This window comes from Atta colombica, unplaced genomic scaffold (genome assembly GCF_001594045.1).
Source record: "Atta colombica isolate Treedump-2 unplaced genomic scaffold, Acol1.0 scaffold12, whole genome shotgun sequence".
NCBI classification, from domain to species: Eukaryota; Metazoa; Arthropoda; class Insecta; order Hymenoptera; family Formicidae; genus Atta; species Atta colombica.
Genome location: NW_017259206.1, coordinates 2705014 through 2724476, shown reverse-complemented (window position 1 = coordinate 2724476; position 19463 = coordinate 2705014). Strand labels below are relative to the sequence as shown.

Genomic DNA, 19463 nt, shown 5'->3' with positions numbered 1-19463 from the left:
TCATGTCAACTCGTCGGGACGCGGCGCGAAGGGGGATGACGGTGTCCGCCCACCACGGGCTGATGTGGGCCGTTTCTTTCGTGTATGTCTCACAGTCGGTTCATATATGGTCACCCAGGAATCGGCACGCAATCTCACGCGACTTTCGAGAGCTGCGCTGAATCCGCGAGATGCATGTTACCGATTGATACCGGGGGAGTGTTCGATTTCCTTCTTTTTGTAAGAAAACGCCGCAATTAAACGTACGCATGCGGCGAGTAATGAGTTGCCACGTTGGTGTTAGTGTCAGAAACATGGCTATATTTAGCATATGACGGCTGGCCATTTCGGAGCAGAAACGACTTGATATAGCTCATTCGCGGCGTCGCCTGTTGTGTGTTTACTGCCTCGGTTCATGATAACGGCGCGAAAATGGAGGATATATTTCAGTGGTGTCGCGAAGGCAACGCTATGCAAGTCCGCGTTTGGCTGGATGACACAGAGCATGACATGAATCAGGGGTAACTACTCCAGAACTCCTTTTTTGGAAATGATTCATCCCACCGGACGTTGCGGTTTCTCTGACTCTATAATTAGGCTGGCTGGATGATCTGATAATTCTGTATTCTTTATGAAAAGTTCCTTGGGTAGTCCAGGAAACAATTAAAAATAGAGTTCGATTATCAAAATAATTGAATAGATATGAATGAATGATTTTTATTTGATAACAAGTTAACACAAATGTCGTTCTATCTTTGTTGTTCACTGAATGTCAAGAAAGATAGAATGATACTTAATTGTGTCATCAAATGGGAAGTATTCACCGCAGTGTTTTGTTTATAGCACTTTGAATCTTGTTTTTTTTTAGTGATATTTCAAAAAAAACTATTCGCGTTTGACTGCAAATGTGTGCAATAATTTGGATTTTAGTATCTTAAATTCTCATTGTAAAATGTTTCATTGTCCTTGAACGTGTCATTCTATACAGAGACGATCATGGATTTAGTCCACTTCACTGGTGTGCTAAAGAAGGCCACTTAAAATTGGCAGAATTGTTAGTTACTAGAGGGGCGCGCATTAATGCTACCAACAGAGGAGATGATACACCATTGCATCTAGCTTCAGCACATGGACACAAAGAAATAGTACAGCTGGTAATGAAAAGATTTAATAATATTGTTTTGTTTAATTCTCCATCCACAGTCTCTCGTATAAGCGAAATTTTACTCTTAAATTCTAAAATAAGGGAAGTTTTTCTTAAAACATCATGTTAAAAAATTATTTGATAACGTCATAGAAATGTTGAAAAGTAACCCTGGATTTTCCACATTTTTGAGAGTTTTGAGAGTTTTGAGACACTTAAAATAGTAAATCTTTGGACGGAAGAAGTAAAAATATGATTGCAGAGAGACAAAAAGTTAAGATTATCAATTTAAAACTATAAATATAATTATTTGCAGTTGCTCAGAAATCGTGCCGATGTAAATGTCACAAATGAACATGGAAACACTGCCTTGCACTACGCTTGTTTCTGGGGAGATCAGGCGGTTGCAGAGGAATTGGTCGCAGCGGGTGCTCTCGTATCTATCGCCAACAAAGATGGTGATACCCCTCTTGATAAAGCCAGAGGTGTCGTGGCTAAGAGATTGCATGGTATATAAAAGTTTGTACATTCTAAATTAGTTTTTAGAATATATTTCTTGTTTCATTAAAAAACAATAAAAAGGAAGAAAGGAATAAGAGTGAATGCGCAATACATATTCAAAGTATACAATACAAAAGGCGTTACTGAGGCGTTTGTATTACTTACTTTGAATATACATATTTGCGTATTAATATCCATGTTCATACTTCTTAGTCCATACTCTTTTCTTTTTATTATTTTTGATTACAAGAGTCCAATTAATTTAATTGTTTGTTTCATTAGATTTAGCAATGGAATATGGACAAGATTTGAAGAAGATACAGTTCAAAGACCAAAGTTGGTTAGGCTTGAAGACCAGGAGCCGTAAGTGTTTATTAAATTCCTAAAAAACGACAAATGTCGGGAGTACATTTAATTTTCTTTAATATTTTCCAGGTGACGCGACTCTTTCAAGATACAAAGGGATCAGTATGGCAGATTTGTCCCTCCACATGCACCTCGCGAGCACACCGAGTGGTGAAACTTGGAGAGGTCGATGGCAAAACAATGATATCGTTGCCAAGATATTAAATGTCCGCGAGTGTACCACGCGCATCTCCAGGGATTTCAACGAGGAGTTCCCAAAGCTGAGAATCTTCTCACATCCGAATGTTCTGCCGGTCCTTGGCTGCGTGAATCAGCCTCCGCAATTGGCGACTGTCTCCCAATACATGGCACGAGGCAGCTTGCATAGACTTCTGCATGGCGGGACGGGTGTCGTTGTAGATACAGCGCGTGCTCTACGATTGGCTCTCGACGTCGCCAGAGCTATGGCATTCCTTCACGGTTTAGATCGACAGAATAGATGCAGATTTCATCTCAACAGTAAGCACATAATGGTGAGTTAGTGATAGTCAGTAATTACATAAGTAATTAAATATCTGAATATATAAGAAACATTTTGTATTTGTTTTGGAAATGATCTACTAAAGGTCTTGTTAAAATTTTGTATTGAAATATTTGAGTGTTAATTTAACATAATATAATTGTTATTAAAATATTTTGTGTAAAATTGATATTAAACACTTCTTAATAATAAAATAACATAATTTATAAATAAGTGAACAATATAAAAATAATGTTTTAAAACATAAAATTGTAAGAGGAATTAATAAAATACGTATTAATTTATTATATCATAAATATTAATTTTACTGAAAAAAATATGCTTCCACAATTGCTTACAAATTGTATCAATGTTAAACTGTATTAATTTTATACATAATATTTGTGTTACTTTCTAACATATTCATCTCGTGTTAAATTAATATAAAAATTTGAGTGAACCATAACATAAAATGTTAAATTAAATTTAACACAAATTTTTAAACTGTGCAGTTTAAATTTGAACGCACAAAGTCTATATTTATCTTAACACGTTATATTTCATTTCAATATCAGATCGATGAAGATCTAACAGCTCGTGTGAATATGGCCGATGCGAAATTTTCCTTCCAAGAAGTCGGGCGAATTTATGAACCTGCATGGATGTCGCCGGAAGCTTTGAGCAAACGTCCGGCGGACATCAATCACGAAGCGAGCGATATGTGGAGCTTTGCCGTTCTTCTGTGGGAATTGGCGACCAGAGAAGTACCATTTGCGGATCTATCGCCTATGGAATGTGGCATGAAGGTGAGCAATGCATTTCTTACTTTCAAAATTAGAAATTACGATACAAGATTCTCTCTCTCTTCCCCCTATAATTTTAGCAAGAAATATCTCGTTGTTTTATATATAGCGATCTTCATTTGAGCATTAAATAAAAATTGATAATTAATTTTAGATCGCTCTGGAAGATTTACGCGTAAGCATTCCGCCGGGCATCTCTCCGCATCTCGCAAAGCTTATTCGAATTTGTATGAATGAGGATCCAGGCAAACGACCGTCCTTCGATATGGTTGTGCCGATCCTTGACAAGATGAAACGTTAAAATATATAAAATTATTTGATAAAAAATAACACGATTAGAAGAAATAACGGAATACATAGTGCCTAAAGAATCTCTATATTTATTAAACTGCCTGAAGAATTGTTATTAACAACAATAGAATATTTTTGTATCAATATATTCCGCAAGTGGATGAATACTGCCTTTAAAAGCCTAAGTTCTGAACGAACTAATTTTTAATTATTTATATTTAATATAAATTTATAAATGTATTGTAGAAGCGCACGTTTATATTTGTAATCTGTAAAACAAGTTTTTAAATGTGTAACTCGAATTGCATCTATTTAGTATATTATTTGATGAAATCGCCAGAACATTTAATATAAAAAGGATAGAATAATAGTGTTATTTACACACATTAGAGAACATATTTTTTATAAAATATTTAATGACACATTTCTCTATATATGTCGTCAAATATATATTATGAATATTATATGTACATTATTAAAATCAGGATAATTAATAAAACTACATATATAAAGCTATAATATTATTCTCGTTTAAATTGGAAAGCAAGTATGTATTTTAAATAATGTACTGGGCTGAAATAAAAGTTTATAGCACTTCCCTAATGAAAATTTTTCTCAGAATTTTTCATATAATTTTTCAGAATTTTTATATAATTTTATAACTTTTCACATTTTTTATACGAATTGGAACAATTCTCAGAAAATCTACATCTTTTCTTAGAAAATTTATATCCTTTCTCAGAATTTTGCATATATGTTAATTATGAAATATCGTAAGATTTTTAAGATTTTTTGTAAGTATATTTTTGATTAAATGTTAAAATATAAAAAATTAAAAAATATTTTTTAGAAATTACAGGATGAGAAATCTCAGAATGTTTCAGAATTTACATGTATGAAAAATTCTGAGAGAATATGTAAACTTTCCGAATATTTCTGAATATTTATTCTAAATATTTCTAAAAAAATGTTCTAATTCATATAAAAATTATAAGAAAAATTTTTACTAGAGTTGTCAAGTGAAATTCAAAGACAATGTTTAGACATAGATTTATTCAATTTTTACATAGATTTATTCAACCACATATGTACCATTCTGTTCCATTACCTTTCGCCACCTTTCAGGCAGTTTCATGATTCCATTCTCCCAGAACTTGGCATCTTTCTCAGTGATGAATTGATCCAAGTGGTTTTTACAATCTTCCAGGGAATTGAAGCTCTTTCCATGAAGAGATTTCTGTAGGGCTCGGAATAAATGGTAATCTGAAGGTGCTAAGTCAGGTGAATATGGTGGATGAGGTAGAACATCCCAGCCAAGCTGCACCAATTTTTGTCGGCTTTGCAAGGAGATATGAGATCTGGCGTTGTGTTGATGGAAGACGACAGCCTTCTTGGCCAATTCCGGTCGCTTTTCATCGATTGCTGTCTTCAGTTGGTCCAATTGAGAACAGTACTTATTCGAATTCAACATCTGGTTATGTGGAAGAAGCTCGTAATACACGACACCCTTCCAGTCCCACCAAATACACAGCATCACCTTCTTTGGATGCAGATCATCTTTCGGAATTAACGTCTCATTTCGTTTTCCCCACGATCTTTTTCGCTCCTGCATATTGTTATAAACGATCCATTTTTCATCGCCCGTGATCGTCCGTTCCAAAAATGGATTGTTTTCATTACGTTTGAGCAAAGAATCGCTGACGGAAATGCGGTCTATTAAATTTCTTTCCGTTAAGTCGTGAGGCACCCAAACATCGTAGCGATTCACATATCCAAGTGTCTCCAAATGCCTCACAACACTCATATGAGATATGTGAAGTATCTCTGCGATGTCCCGTGTCGTGTGACGTGGATTATTTTCAATTAACGTTACGATTTGATCGTCATCAACGACTGCAGGTCTGCCGGAACGTTCTCGGTCCTCCAGATCGAAATTACCACTTCTGAATCGAGCAAACCACTTGCGAACAGTACTCTCAGCTACGGTATTTTCGTAAATGGCACATATCTTTTTTGCTGTTTGTACAGCGTTTTTCCCTTTCCGAAAATAAAAGAGCATCAAATGACGGAAATGTACCTTATTTTCCTCCATTTTTACTGTTAATATAAACACATTTTAGAATTGGTGAATCTACACACAAATCGCTTGGAGAGACGCGTTGGTTAAAACACATCACATCATCTATCAGATTGTGAATGTCATATGTTTCAGTCACGCCGAAAACGAATCACGTGTTCAAACGCCACCTATTGAAAAACGCTACGAATTTTTGTTCCAATCACGATTACGCGCATTTGCGCATAATAATAATCCATAACAATAACAACACAACAATAAGTACAATAAATAACAGTAATAATAATAATACAATAATAATAGATATATAAATAATATTTTATAAAATAATAAAAAATAATTCACAATAATGTACAATATAAATAATCTACGGCTGTCATTTATATACGCGCGCGCATGCTATAAACAAATATGTACACACATACACAGATGCACACAGCAGTCCTCATATTTGCATAATGCGCCTTGCGTTTATCCTATAACCTAAAAATGGCTGCGATCCGCAACCTCGCCCGGTTTACGGAAAGGGCGAAGTTTTTGAACAAGTGCTATTTCGCCAGTCAGAATGGCATCCAGAGGTCATTCTCCACGAATGGGGCAGTTATAGGGCTGTCGCGAGAGACACAAGCCTTAGTAAAATTCGGTCTGATCAGCGCGGCTACCGGCGTCGCAGTGGGTGCAGGTTATGCATATTACAGGATCAACGAAACCCGAAAGAACATCGCTCTGGAAGGAACGGAGTTGAATACTGTATTGCTCGAGCACAAGCCGCCTATCACTCCGTCTCGGAAGGTATCTTGACAATCGTTCTGTAAGAGATTGTAGCGTCTTACATTAATCGCGCCTGTCTTACTTCAGATTGTGTACTCGGGGGACACCACTGGTTTGAAACTTACGTTATTCCAGTATCAGACTTGTCCTTTCTGCTGTAAGGTAGATAAAATTTCAGAAATTTCAGGTAGCAGAATCTATAACTGTAATTTTTATCTTTAATTTTTTTTCTTTTCCTTCAATATTTCTTTAATTGTAAAAAGTTAATAATTCTGTCTATATTAACAGAACAATATTGATATTTGAATATAACATATTTAATATAAATTTAATTTAATATAAATATTAATATAGATATTATATAGATATATAGATATTTAATTTAATATATATATTTACTCAACAAACAAATTGATGTTATTTGTCATCCTTTTAAAGTTATTTTGATATTAAAATGATACTAAATAATATTAGCTTATTTTCTAAATAATAAACTAATCTATTAAGTATTAATCTGAATGGAATTATGCTTCAGGTTAGAGCATTCTTGGATTATTATGGGATATCTTATGACATTGTGGAGGTAGATCCAGTACTCCGAAAAGAAATTGGATGGTCTTTGTATAAGAAAGTTCCAATCCTTTTGACCCAAGTGGAAAGTGGTTATCAGCCCTTGAATGACAGTACTATGATAGTGTCACTTCTTGCCTCCTATCTATATGATAGGTCACAAAAGATTGAAGAGTTTGCTGATTATTATCCAAGTATAGGCATGCATGACGAAACTGGCAAATTCAAATACGAAATCATAAATAAATATTTCCTCATGTTCAATAACCAACTTCCAAAAAACAGAACAATGGACGATATTATGTATGTAAAGTCTGATATGCACGATTTGATAATTGCTGTAATAGTGGATTAACTCACATTTGGTAAAAACAAAGTAAATTAACTCTAAATTTAAATATTAAAATAATATAGTTTTTCTTTTTCGCTCTAATTTTGGAATTCATTTGCTTTGTTTTTATAAAATGTTTACTACTATTGTAGTAAATCCTTTAGTTATTACACATTATATTATTTTATCTTTTTTTTTTATATATATTTAGTGAAGAACGTAAGTGGAGGAAGTGGGCAGATGATGTATTTGTCCACACTCTTTCGCCAAATGTCTATAGAACACTCGATGAATCCTACAAAACTTTCAATTGGTTCTCGGAAGTGAGTGAATCTATGGCTAATATTCATAATCCATTCTTATTTCAAGATCATCTTAAGTAATGTCTTAAAATGCTAATATAGCCTTCTGATTGGTTGGTGACATCTTAAGATGGTCTTGAATATAAGAATTGATTACGAATACGATTATGAAAGGTGATTTAGAAAGTACATACCAGATTACATAAATGAGATTAAAAAAATTTTTTCATTTAGATTGGCAAATGGGAGGAATATTTCCCAATGTGGGAGCGACTGTTAATAGTGAATGTAGGCGCGATGGCAATGTGGTTAATAGGGAAGAGACTTAAGAAGAGACACCGTCTAAAAAATGATGTGCGACAATCATTGTACGATGAGGCGAATTACTGGTTGCGTGGCATCAAGGCACGTGGCACCATATTCATGGGCGGCAACAAGCCTGATTTATCTGATTTAGCGATATATGGTATTTTGAAGAGTATTGAAGGCTGTGATGCTTTCCAAGATTTGAAGACTCATACGAACATCGGCGTTTGGTACAATGCTATGAAGGAGCAAGTTGATGCACATTCTGGTAGTGCAAATTTGAGTAGATAATAATTGATTTCCACACGTGTGTATAGAGTTATTTATTTACAAATAAATCATACTTATACAATTAACAATATGATAAAATAATATTATTTTTGATCAGAAAAAATATATTTATATAATAATATATGAAAAATATATTTATATAATAATATATGAAAAATATATTTATACAATATTATACAATACTTAAACTGGGCAAGGCAGCTGACGAAATGAAAGTGCGAAGCCTTTATTTTGGGCTTCTTGCGTTTCATCACCGTTTGTAACGACGTAAAGTACGAATGGCTTCAAGTCCGCTAGAAATTCAGTGAAAAAATATTTAGTATCTCTATAAAATATGTAACATGGCGTTATGATTACCTACATGTTTTAGTTATAAATCCATTTCCGCAAAATCTATCTGTATTATCGAAAACGCCATTTTCTTGCGGATCGGGTATAATTACGAAATCGGTTGTACAGCTAGCTCCAGATTCTGCCACCAAGGGTGTGCCTGTTGATACACATAATAATTAAACGCCGATAGCAAGATATTCTGCGATGGAATTTTACAAAGTATGTTCGATCAATAATTCTCGTTAAATTTATACAGGAAATTTTCAAGGAAAAATACTGATATACCTATTATGTTTGGATCAAACGATCCCGTGTCTCCAGAAACGGAAAAGGAGAGATTATCGACTTCCGACCATTCAATAGTGCAATATCCTAAAGCCATCCTAACGCACACGCCATAACGATGATTCACCATCTGTCGCGTTCCAATCTGAGGAGCTGAAATGAAAAACAACTCTTAATTTAGATCATTCATTTATAATTTTAAATGAATGATCTAAATGCGAAGAGTTCACTGTGATGTTTGACTGACACGTACCTCGGACATTTTCTGTTGTACCAAAGTTAAAGCTCATTACGGTGCCGGAGAGACTATTGTAATATTGTAAGCATCCATTAGGAGCTAAAACGGAGGTGGGAAACAATTATTCAAACATCTCAAGGCAATGATATAATAAAAATGCATGTATACCTCTGCATACAGAATCGCACGCTATTTGCTGAATCCTTATATTCCAGCGACGATCGAACGCAAAATCCGCGTTGGTGTCGACGGATATCGTGATCGGCGTTGCTCCGTTAAAGTCAACGTATACTAGTAACGAATTTAATTTAATCTACTTTCCTCAACCTGTATGAAAATTTGCACAAATCATCGTTTTATTTACCATGCTGGTTAGTGTTTTCCCCGCATATTCTGGGCACTGTGGATGAACCTCCTGATACAAGAAACACGTCTAAATCGCAAAATCCAGTGGCATTTGGCTGGGCCCAGGTAGCCTCTAGAAAATCCAATCGCAACTGCAAACATTTAAAGGCTATAATTTACTGAAATTAACGCACAGTATGGACGTTACCTGGCATATATTAGGATTACAACGTTGTACTGTAATCGAGCAACGTTCTCCGCCTCGATAAGTGATAGGATATCTCGGACTTACGAAATATGTGTTATTCATGTTGGTGGTGGAGCCGCAAGACTTTTGAACTGTTGAAATATGGTATATCAATTTATTTTATAATTTAAAAGATTATAATTAAGAAATTATAATTTGTAATTATGATTTATTATAAATTATAACTTATAATTCATATTTCTTTTATGCTACTTACATATGCAACAAGTGCCCAATCTGTTAGCGCACGATCCCGACGGGTTGCCTCCGAAATTCATACACTCTCGTCTTGTAAAGCACGTGCCATTAAGTTGATCGATGCTCGACAAGCACTCGGAGTTAGCGAAACGCACGACGCTGAATAGCGGGAAGACTGAACGAAGATACATCAAGAGAGATACGTCGTTTCAAATATACATATTTGACATTCATTACTTTTTAAATGAAACTAATACTTAAAGTGTAAACTTACATTTTCCCTGATGATTGGAATGGGAATTAAACGATTTGATCTCCAAAGCATTATCTCTTAAGGATTGATCCAAATTAGTAGTCCGAACACTTATGAAAAATACAAAAGTAAAATAGTTGACCAAGAGTATACTGATCATGTCTGGAAGTGCGACTGATTTCCAGATATATTCTGGCTCTCAAGGGAAGGCTGGTAACGGAATATATGTACTCAAATGATCACCGTAATTAGCACGTTGCCGAACCCTCGAATTTACTGTTCCTTTAACTGTACAACATCTGTGAGGTACTTTTGTTTTATTTATTTGAATCGTACAATCGTAGTAGTAAATAGAAAAGATAACGCAAAAGATTTCGCATTTAGAGCGACTGATACCAATATCGATTAATTTAATCGACGATTAACTCAATTAACAGCAAGACTATATATCTTAATCTTATCGTAATATACTTCTATCTTTGCGTTCTTATACTTACCTGTGATAAAAGTAATGAAAATCTTCTATCTATAATAATAATTTTATAATAATAATTCTAAATGAGTTAATTATTGATTAAGTTAATCGGTGTTGGTAATAACGCTCTTAAAAAACAAGTTATAATATATATGCCACAACAGTGCTGTACAAGATCTAATCCTAAATAGAAAGATTGAAACGTTTCTAAAACATTTGTATTTCGCGCGATTAAAATATTTCTAAAATATTTTCAACAATTCAATATGTACTGATCTATAACAAAAATGTTTAATTTCACATTATCTCATTCAAGCGGTCACATTCGGCGTCCGACAGAACGGGCAATGCCCGTGTCTTAACAATGCTAGCTCATAGTCATCCGAATGAAACAACTGAAAATATTATACAATTATACAGAACAAGATTCGGTAAGCTTGATTTTTTAAAATTGCATTTTCATAACTTACCTTTAAACAGCACTTGCACAAGCTAATCTGGAGATCGGATAAAAGATTTCTAAAGTATCTAGTCTTAAAGGGTTTAGGCCATTTCATAATTATCACGGTAGACGGATCCATACTTTTCAATACCCCTCTCCCAACAGTTACCGTAGAATTAGTAGATTTTTCCTGTGATAGGTAATTTTTTTTTTAATCAAATGAACGCTTTGTGCGATCATACATTCAGTGTTAATTATACCTCGTATTTCAATAAACGGACAGTGAAGAGATCAGCTTCATTGGAAGTTATGGTTAATTGATCGCTAATTGCAAGATCATCGGAGGAAGGTAACGGTTCTTCTATCAATTTCTCCGCTTCCTCATCCGTGATATCATCTTCCAATTCAAACTCGACTAATGGCAAAATTTCTGTAAATGAATATTGGTTTAACAGTCAGCTGCTCTAAAATGAATTTAAAGATTGTAATCTTTTATAGATTGTAATCCGCTACTTACCGAACATAACGAAGGAATATTGAAATTTTAAACCGCATTGCGTGCAATTACTACCAGAGACATTATTCGTTGGCAATAACGGGTTGAAGGTGGAGCATTTGTAGCATAGAGGCAATAATTCTTCCGGATCACGATATGGATAAGATCTGGCGATTAGAGTTGATGTCTCTACTTGCGCCAAGAGATTCGCGGGAATCTTCATCGATCGTAATTGGTCCAATATTTGCATAACCAGCTTGTTAGCTCCCAATATCCTTGCTTGTTTCATTAGACAGTACATTATCGTCATCTTCGAAATGCCGTCTAGTCGCATATTTTGCGTCTTCATGAGCAAATACCTCGAAATGTTGAATAACGCCTCTGGCATCAGAGATGTAAAAGGTTCCTCCTAGAATACATCATTATTGAATGGAAGGAAGAATAAATGGAAAAAATGCCACATTTAACATATTAAGATTATACCAGATACTTGAATACTTCGTGATATGCATAATAAATATCCGCTTTGTCGGAATAATTGAGAAACATCGTTTTTATCTCTTCTACGCTCTTAGACAAATCCAAACTCAACTGCGACAGGAGCCAATAAAAGTAGGAGGCGTCGCAAAATCTTTTCTCTATCACAGCGTTGTTAGCTAGCATCGTAAGTACAAGTATGGATTCTTCTGGTTGTCCCGCCATTTGGAATGCTGTAATAGATATTAAATGCTGAGTAATAATTAAATCTCCGACACTGTGCATATCCATACCTTCTTGAGCTTCGGAAAATCGTCCTGTCTCGGCTAACCATCGTGCGTACGGTCCATATATTCGTGACCTCAACTTCGGATTCCTTTCTGCAAGTTCGAAGGCCTCGGGCCACGCTTGTGCATCCACAAGCACGTCTGCAACATCAGGATCATCTCCCAGCCGACTGAAAATCTCCGCTGCGCCATGCGAAGCACCCAGTTGCTTAAGTTTCTTGGCGATCATAGATAGGTTATCTCTATCCGCCTTGTCCAATTGTCTGCCTACTTTGATTAGCATGTCGATCCAACCGTATTCAGCGATAATACTGATGGCACGGTCGATGTCTCCCGCGGAGAGGAACATCTCGGCTGCAGCGCGTGGCTCACCCAAGCTTTTCGCCCATTCCGCTCGCCGTCGCAATAATACCGTACGATCCTGAAGATCCAAATAAAATGTTAAACCCCCAATGTTTGATAAATATTATCTATTCATTTATTATTCTGTTTTATCGATATTTAACTTTATTACATTTTTTAGGTGCTAATCTTTAAAATATTGATTATAAACGCACCTGCGTGTTGCCGGAGGCGATGAATTCTTGAGCGATGTCGAACATTCGTAAGTCGGAATACATGTCCAGAGCATATTGTTGCAAACCGGCTTTCTGATAGAGCTTTGCTGCGTCGCGAAGTTTTCCCATAGCGGCTGCGGCAGTAGCCATGCAAGCTTCCCGTCCCCATTCGCCCGATTTTAATTTCTCTTCCACTTCGGACACAATTTCTATATAACGCAGCTTCTTTATTCGCGCGAATGCCGAATATGCGATGTTTAACTCTAGATTGTCCAGACATGCTGTCCCCAAAGCGAGCCAGTCCGATTCGGCCACGCCTAAGCATGCTATGTCATAAGCATGATTGTATAATCCAATATCTATATATTGGTACATGAACAACGACAATGGCACCTGCAAATATCAAAAGATAATATCATACAAAATATAATAAGCAGTTTGCTATCTTACTTAATGTTATAACTTACTTCTAGCGTCATGATAGATGACCCGTTTAAGCAGTACAGCTTTGAACCGTTGTGTCCTACGACAAAACCAGAGAACTTCTGCCTGTATTCGGAGAAGTTCGCAACTTTTATCGCGAGATAATTGTTGCCTGCGAAACACATGATATCCTCGAAGGCAATGTTGAACGCAACGCTGTTGACATTTTGGAATTCTTGCAGTTTCTCGCCAGTGCATAAATCGAAGACGGATAGGATACCAGCTTCACTGACTACTGCCATTTTCTCCTTCAAAGAGCTGATATCTAAGCACCTCACGGCATCCTCGACTTTCGCGATGTGCGCGGGAAAAGGATTGTCAAGATATATCTTCATTACGTGTCCGCTCTTCAATCCTAATATCAACTCATGTTATAAATATTGATGTATTATAATAAGACAATAAAAGATCTCGCACTAATTATGTAGAAAATTGGATCCCGATGAAATGAGTTAGTTTTCACGTATGATGTAGCTTATAACGTAGTGGACAAGAAAGAATATTGTAGATACAAGGTTTAATAAAGCTTTTGGGCTAAAACTTAACTTGTGCTCACAGAACATTTTTGTGATACAATTATAGATAAAACTATAAATAAAAAAATTATCCATTATTAAACCTTGTGTCTATGACATCTTTTATTTATTATATTATAAACTACATTATATGTGAAAATTAACTAATCGTTAACTACTTCATAAATTAATTCATTTCATTAGAATCCAATTTTTCATATATTTATATCATATATTTTTTCATATATTTATAATTCCATATATTTTTTATAATTAGTGCAGGATTTTTTTTATCAAAATTTACCAGCTATTAAACATTCCTGTCCGGCGGGACCTCCTACTACTTTGATGTAAGTGATAAGCCCATCGAGTATCCATTCTCTTTCTATTATTCCGGCGAACGAAAGACTCTGTAGACGTCTTTCCAGGCACAAAACTAAATGATTCGACGTAACAACTAACAGATTGCAGTTCAACGTCTGATTAAGCTTGTCTCGTATTCTGTAATGCATTCCGTCGCCGGCACCGGACGGTTCGTAAATGATTACGCGCTCGGGTAATTGCACAGCTAATCTGTTTCGATATACTGCGATTCGGCATACCTGAAATAGGATATATGGATTTGAACGTAACATTGTACCTTTTATTTTTAAGTCATTTAATTACACAATTTTTTTAGTATTATACTCACCAGATCTTTACATTTAATTCGAACTTTTTGATTTGTAATCAAATGCTGTATTATCACGTCGGTCATGTTCTCCCTGTATGCATATCTATCGCCATACAAACCGTGCACGATGTTCCAGGATAGTTGTAGATATGTAATTGTTCCATCTTGGGCACCGAGTGCCTGTAAATAATCGTTCAATAATAAATCATTAAGATAAGTAGTATCACAAACAATATTTCGTAACTTACAATATGTGAGGTAGTCGGATGAATGGCACAGCTCCATACCCACGACGAAAAGGTACCACCTACATTAACTAGCTGTATGCCGTCATGTGTCATCAACAAACATTGTTTATTACTACCGCAAACGAGGAGATATTGACCTTCCGGGAAGTGAGTGATTTTAAGTGGTGTAAAACTGAATGATCTCTCTCTTCTGATAGCTTCCCCACCGATAGTGTAAAATGAGATGACTCCATTCCATTCAGCAATGCAAAGAACATCCATAGCATCATCCCTAAGTAAATATCAATAAATCAATCGTTCTTATTTCTTCTGTTTCTTAATTAGATGTAATAATTATATCTTTAATTTTTATAAGATTGTAGGTACTGTAAAGGATTCCATGATAAACTCCAAATTGGTACTCCAATTTGCCGTTCAATGCGTGTTTTTTCCTCACCATTCTGAAAAATACAGAATATAAATGAATTTACGTTAGATTAGATAATTTAGAATAAGACACGTTATACATAAATATTTTATTAAATATAATAAAAATATTGATTATATTTAACATTCAAGATATTTAAAAGCATATTAATATTTATATAAAATTTAAAAAATTGTATGGACGAAATGAGTAAAATACTTTGTTTCTTATGGATACATATCCATTTGCAAGACCAAGGGCTAAGTATTGTCCATCTCTTGTCCACGCACAGCAATTGACTCTTCCTCCAGATTTATGTTTCTGCACAGCTTTCTGTTCCACAGACCAAAAGGCGATATCTGAGAGCGAACAGCTGAGAAGCTGATGCGAGACAGGATTAAAATGCATCGACTGTACAGCTTCATTATGTCTAAGCAAAGAAAAATTATGAAATCTATCAAAAGTTCATATTTATTAAAGTTATAAGTAAAGTTATAAGTACGCAACCTACGAATATTTTAAAATCCCTTCCAGCTTAGAAGTCCAAATGATGACACTTTTGTCTGCACCTCCTGATGCAAACTTCTTGCCATCCTTTGCATAACATACACAATATACTGTGTCCTTATGCCCTATAAGAAAAGACAAGAATATATTAGAAAAATGTAGAATATATTTTAATTATTGAAGTCTTCAGATAATCACCCTTTAATGGTTGAATCAAAGCACCATCATTGGTCTCATATACAAGAACTTGATTACCAGAGGCAACAACTAATTGCGTACCGTCTGGATTGAAGCAAAGATCATATATACTGAAATAACATCACTTTATTATATATATTTGTAATAAGCGGCAATAAACATTAAAATATGTGAAAAGAAACAGTACTTATCTTAATGAAGACACTTTTAAGCCTTTAGCCTGTTCTACATGTGCTTTTTTTATTTTCTGTTTCTTGCTTTTTGTTATTTTTTATATCTCGTCTTTTTGCTTCTTATCCGATTTTTTGTTTCAAATCGCCTGAGATAAAAGTTAATGAATTTCGAAAGAAATAAGAAATACAATTATCGATAAAACGATTGCAAAGGAGAAAAAAGCTAAAAACAAAAACAGAAAACAGAGAGCATATTGTACAACAGGCTTTTATGAAACACAAACAAAATATAAAAAATATAAAAATATAAAATCAAAAACATATTTTCCATTCATACTATATATAAACGACTTACAAATAAATTACAATTAAAATTGTTCTTATAATTTTAATTAATTCCCTGATAACAAATTTATGCATAAGATATCTAAATGACGTCTTTCAGGTGTCTTATGTCTAAAAGATGTCTTCTGCTACATATCTTGCTTGTCTTGTAAAAGCTTAATAAAGTCGTACTTCATGTATTGTAACATTTCTTTATTCCTCCAATTCTTATTCAGCTTTATGTAAAGATTAATTTATAATTGTTGAGAGAAAACTATCAATCTACTTTTACCATTGATCTGATTTTTCTTGCACCTTGTCGACCCATGCTGGATGTGCTCTCATTGTGTCACATTCAGCACAGATTGTCTAATATTGTTAGATCAACAATGATCAACAATATTATTCTATGTGACAGAAATCTGTTTGGCGTTCACACAATTACCATGGTAACCGCAACGGACGGGTGAAATGTAGGTAATTCCTTTTCCGCTGCTATATCGGATATTGTTAAAAATGGGAGCTTATTCAAGAAGTTTGTCTTCTATAGGTAAGAAAGAGTGCAATATTTTCAGGCGCTATAATTATAACATTATATTTAATATTATATTTTTAATATTGTAATATTTTTATAATACACGCAATTACATTTTTTGTTATTTTATTTTATGATCATCATGGAATAAAACTAATTAAAATCTATAATTAAAGTCTATAATTCGATGAATATCGCAACACAAACAATGATACTCCATTACTATTATTATATACAAACTATTTGTAACAAATTATAAATTTATAAACTATATACTTACAAATATTTGTATAGATGTATATAATAATAGTAATAAATCATCATTGCTTATGTTTTGATATTCATATATTAATTAAAATCAGGATTGGCAAACGTTACTTTTTAGTTGCTTTGCTGTTACTTTTTATAATAAACAATTTGATGACGATGTTGTAATTTTATTATGACGGTAACGTTAACTAACTGAACACTATAAAGTTGTGTTTAAATTAAAAGTCACTTTGAAAAGTAACTTGTCACAATTACGTTTATACTTACTGGAAAAAAGTAATAAGTAACGATCAAAATTGTCGTTGAAGCTAAATGAGATCGAATATGATTGAGATCATTTTATTAATCCACATTCAATCACAATTCAACTACAATAAATGTAAGATGCTGAGCTGAATAATCACCTTTGAGATCCAGGATTCCAATTTGTCTCCTTATATATACATTATATCTATTGAAAATCTTATTTATTATATAGTTTACTCACTAACATAAACTACTTGTATTTTTTTTTAGACTGGCCAATATTTATAGTTTATTCAGAAGACAGTCTTAAGTATGTCTTAAAATGGTCTTTGATTCCTCATCCGCCGACATCTTGAGACATTACTTGAGATTGTCCTATGAGATCCGTCTATATATTACCTAATGTTTTTTTTTTGCCTGTTTTTAAGAAAATTTTTTTACTCTTGGTTATTATGCTGAAATAGTTTAATTTTGTATTATTGTATATCTGAACCTGTATAAAGTATTGAATAAAGAATTTTGATAGTTAAACCATGCCTATTATAATTACTAGATTAGGGACAGCTTCAAAAATGTTTTCATTAGTATCAGACTACCAGATTCTCCACGAAGATTCAAAGTGCTCATTTATGTTCTATTCTTATATAGGAATCATAGAAAACAAGTGCTATTGGGAAAGAATTAGTTGCATTACTAATTAAATAGATTTTTCAATTCAATGAAGACAAATTTGATAATAAATTCTAATAAACGATGAAGAATTAAAGTGTGCAACTTGCTAAAATTTTAATAAAAATATCATAAATCCGAACATAGACATAATATAACTTCAACAATTAATTTAAATATTCGCTTAAATACAAAATGATAGACATTACATGGTTGATAATTAATGTAAAGCTTGCGAGCTTTATACCTACACACAAAATCTCAGCATATACAGAATATTATTTCATCCTTGTTATCAAATATTAAACAAGGATGAGATGATATGATATGAGTTGCAAACGTTAAGTGAAACACGCTTCTAGTGATAGATATATATCTAAAAATAGGTTTGAATTTGTGATAGTTTATTATTATAAGATTATTATACAATAAAATACAGAGATGAGTGATACTTTCCATACAAATTCTGCAGAAAATATTAAATAATTACAATATTAACATTTTATTAAAATATTTGGTACATATTACAATAGTACATAAGATACACTATACAAATGCAATCGCTATCAGTTTATAATCTGCTTCTTTGCTGTGAATTTGCCCTTTCATTATCGTTCGGAATATGTGGAATAGGCATTTGTATTCTTGTATCTAAAAGTGTGCCATTGTCATCTATGAGTACAAGATTGTTACTATCAAATTTGAAAATTTTAAGAACCTGTTGTTGTTTCAATCCAACCAGTATATACTTTTTATTTTCGCATCTTATAGCAATTAAAATTCCATCATCTGATTCATATAGCAATGTTTAGATAGATTTGATTCTATAAAATAATATCTTTTATATAGTCTTTCATTTATTATTTCACCAATCTATCCCACTCCACGCTTGTATGTGCAACGTATCTACCCTCCATCATAGCTTGCCTTCCTATTTCTCTGTTGTTCACTACTTTCAATCGATTCAATTGGACTCAATTTAATGATCTGACTCACAGAGGTTAAAGTAGAAATGTTTCTGCTTGCAACATTTAACACTGCAAAAGGCGAACATTATCGTGATTTCCTTTAGGATATTTGAAATATCAAATAATATATAGTAAAATTATTGTACTTATTTAGAATATGGACTGCAGCTTTGATTTTGATGAAATTAAGCTCATTCGACACGTTTTTGCTGACAACGAAAGAATCTGTAAAAAAAAAAACATTAGATCATGAACCGAGAAAATAAGTTAAAGTAGAAAATAATTTTCATTTTCTTTTCTCCAATTAGAAGCTAATTAACAATAAATGAAATAAAGAAAGAACGAGTTAATAAATGTATTCTTTAATGCATTGCACAACAATGC

General features: G+C 33.7%; 5 protein-coding genes and 1 pseudogene across 5 annotated transcripts; 2 read left to right on the top strand and 4 right to left on the bottom strand.

Annotated features, from left to right (window-relative positions):
* Nucleotides 1–10: 10 nt before the first annotated feature.
* Nucleotides 11–3829, top strand: LOC108694295 (integrin-linked protein kinase homolog pat-4). The gene is made up of 7 exons (XM_018203694.1): nt 11–500; nt 968–1133; nt 1440–1632; nt 1907–1987; nt 2060–2502; nt 3065–3295; nt 3447–3829. The coding sequence occupies exons 1-7, from the start codon at nt 412–414 to the stop codon at nt 3591–3593; spliced, it is 1350 nt and encodes a 449-aa protein (XP_018059183.1). The 5' UTR covers nt 11–411; the 3' UTR covers nt 3594–3829.
* An 826-nt stretch (nt 3830–4655) lies between these two features.
* LOC108694377 (histone-lysine N-methyltransferase SETMAR-like) lies at nt 4656–5749 on the bottom strand. Its single transcript, XM_018203807.1, has one exon. The coding sequence runs from the start codon at nt 5673–5675 to the stop codon at nt 4656–4658; it is 1020 nt and encodes a 339-aa protein (XP_018059296.1). The 5' UTR covers nt 5676–5749.
* Nucleotides 5750–6132: 383 nt separating this feature from the next.
* On the top strand, nt 6133–8239 carry LOC108694351 (prostaglandin E synthase 2). Its single transcript, XM_018203777.1, has 5 exons — nt 6133–6452; nt 6519–6593; nt 6967–7304; nt 7544–7655; nt 7869–8239. Exons 1-5 carry the CDS (start codon nt 6150–6152, stop codon nt 8229–8231), a joined length of 1191 nt encoding a protein of 396 aa, XP_018059266.1. The 5' UTR covers nt 6133–6149; the 3' UTR covers nt 8232–8239.
* A 175-nt stretch (nt 8240–8414) lies between these two features.
* On the bottom strand, nt 8415–10495 carry LOC108694326. The gene is made up of 9 exons (XM_018203743.1): nt 10152–10495; nt 9897–10052; nt 9641–9771; nt 9452–9584; nt 9256–9378; nt 9103–9186; nt 8850–9002; nt 8593–8721; nt 8415–8524 (listed from the first exon to the last, which is right to left on the bottom strand). Exons 1-9 carry the CDS (start codon nt 10288–10290, stop codon nt 8415–8417), a joined length of 1158 nt encoding a protein of 385 aa, XP_018059232.1. The 5' UTR covers nt 10291–10495.
* Nucleotides 10496–10709: 214 nt separating this feature from the next.
* On the bottom strand, nt 10710–16736 carry LOC108694331 (intraflagellar transport protein 122 homolog). Its single transcript, XM_018203753.1, has 16 exons — nt 16684–16736; nt 15895–16004; nt 15701–15821; nt 15409–15619; nt 15150–15223; nt 14784–15054; nt 14554–14715; nt 14167–14464; nt 13332–13702; nt 12865–13257; nt 12314–12728; nt 12027–12253; nt 11565–11952; nt 11308–11477; nt 11076–11237; nt 10710–11000 (listed from the first exon to the last, which is right to left on the bottom strand). Exons 1-16 carry the CDS (start codon nt 16734–16736, stop codon nt 10917–10919), a joined length of 3510 nt encoding a protein of 1169 aa, XP_018059242.1. The 3' UTR covers nt 10710–10916.
* A 1921-nt stretch (nt 16737–18657) lies between these two features.
* The window catches only part of LOC108694226, a 4735-nt pseudogene continuing 3929 nt past the window's right edge, over nt 18658–19463 (bottom strand).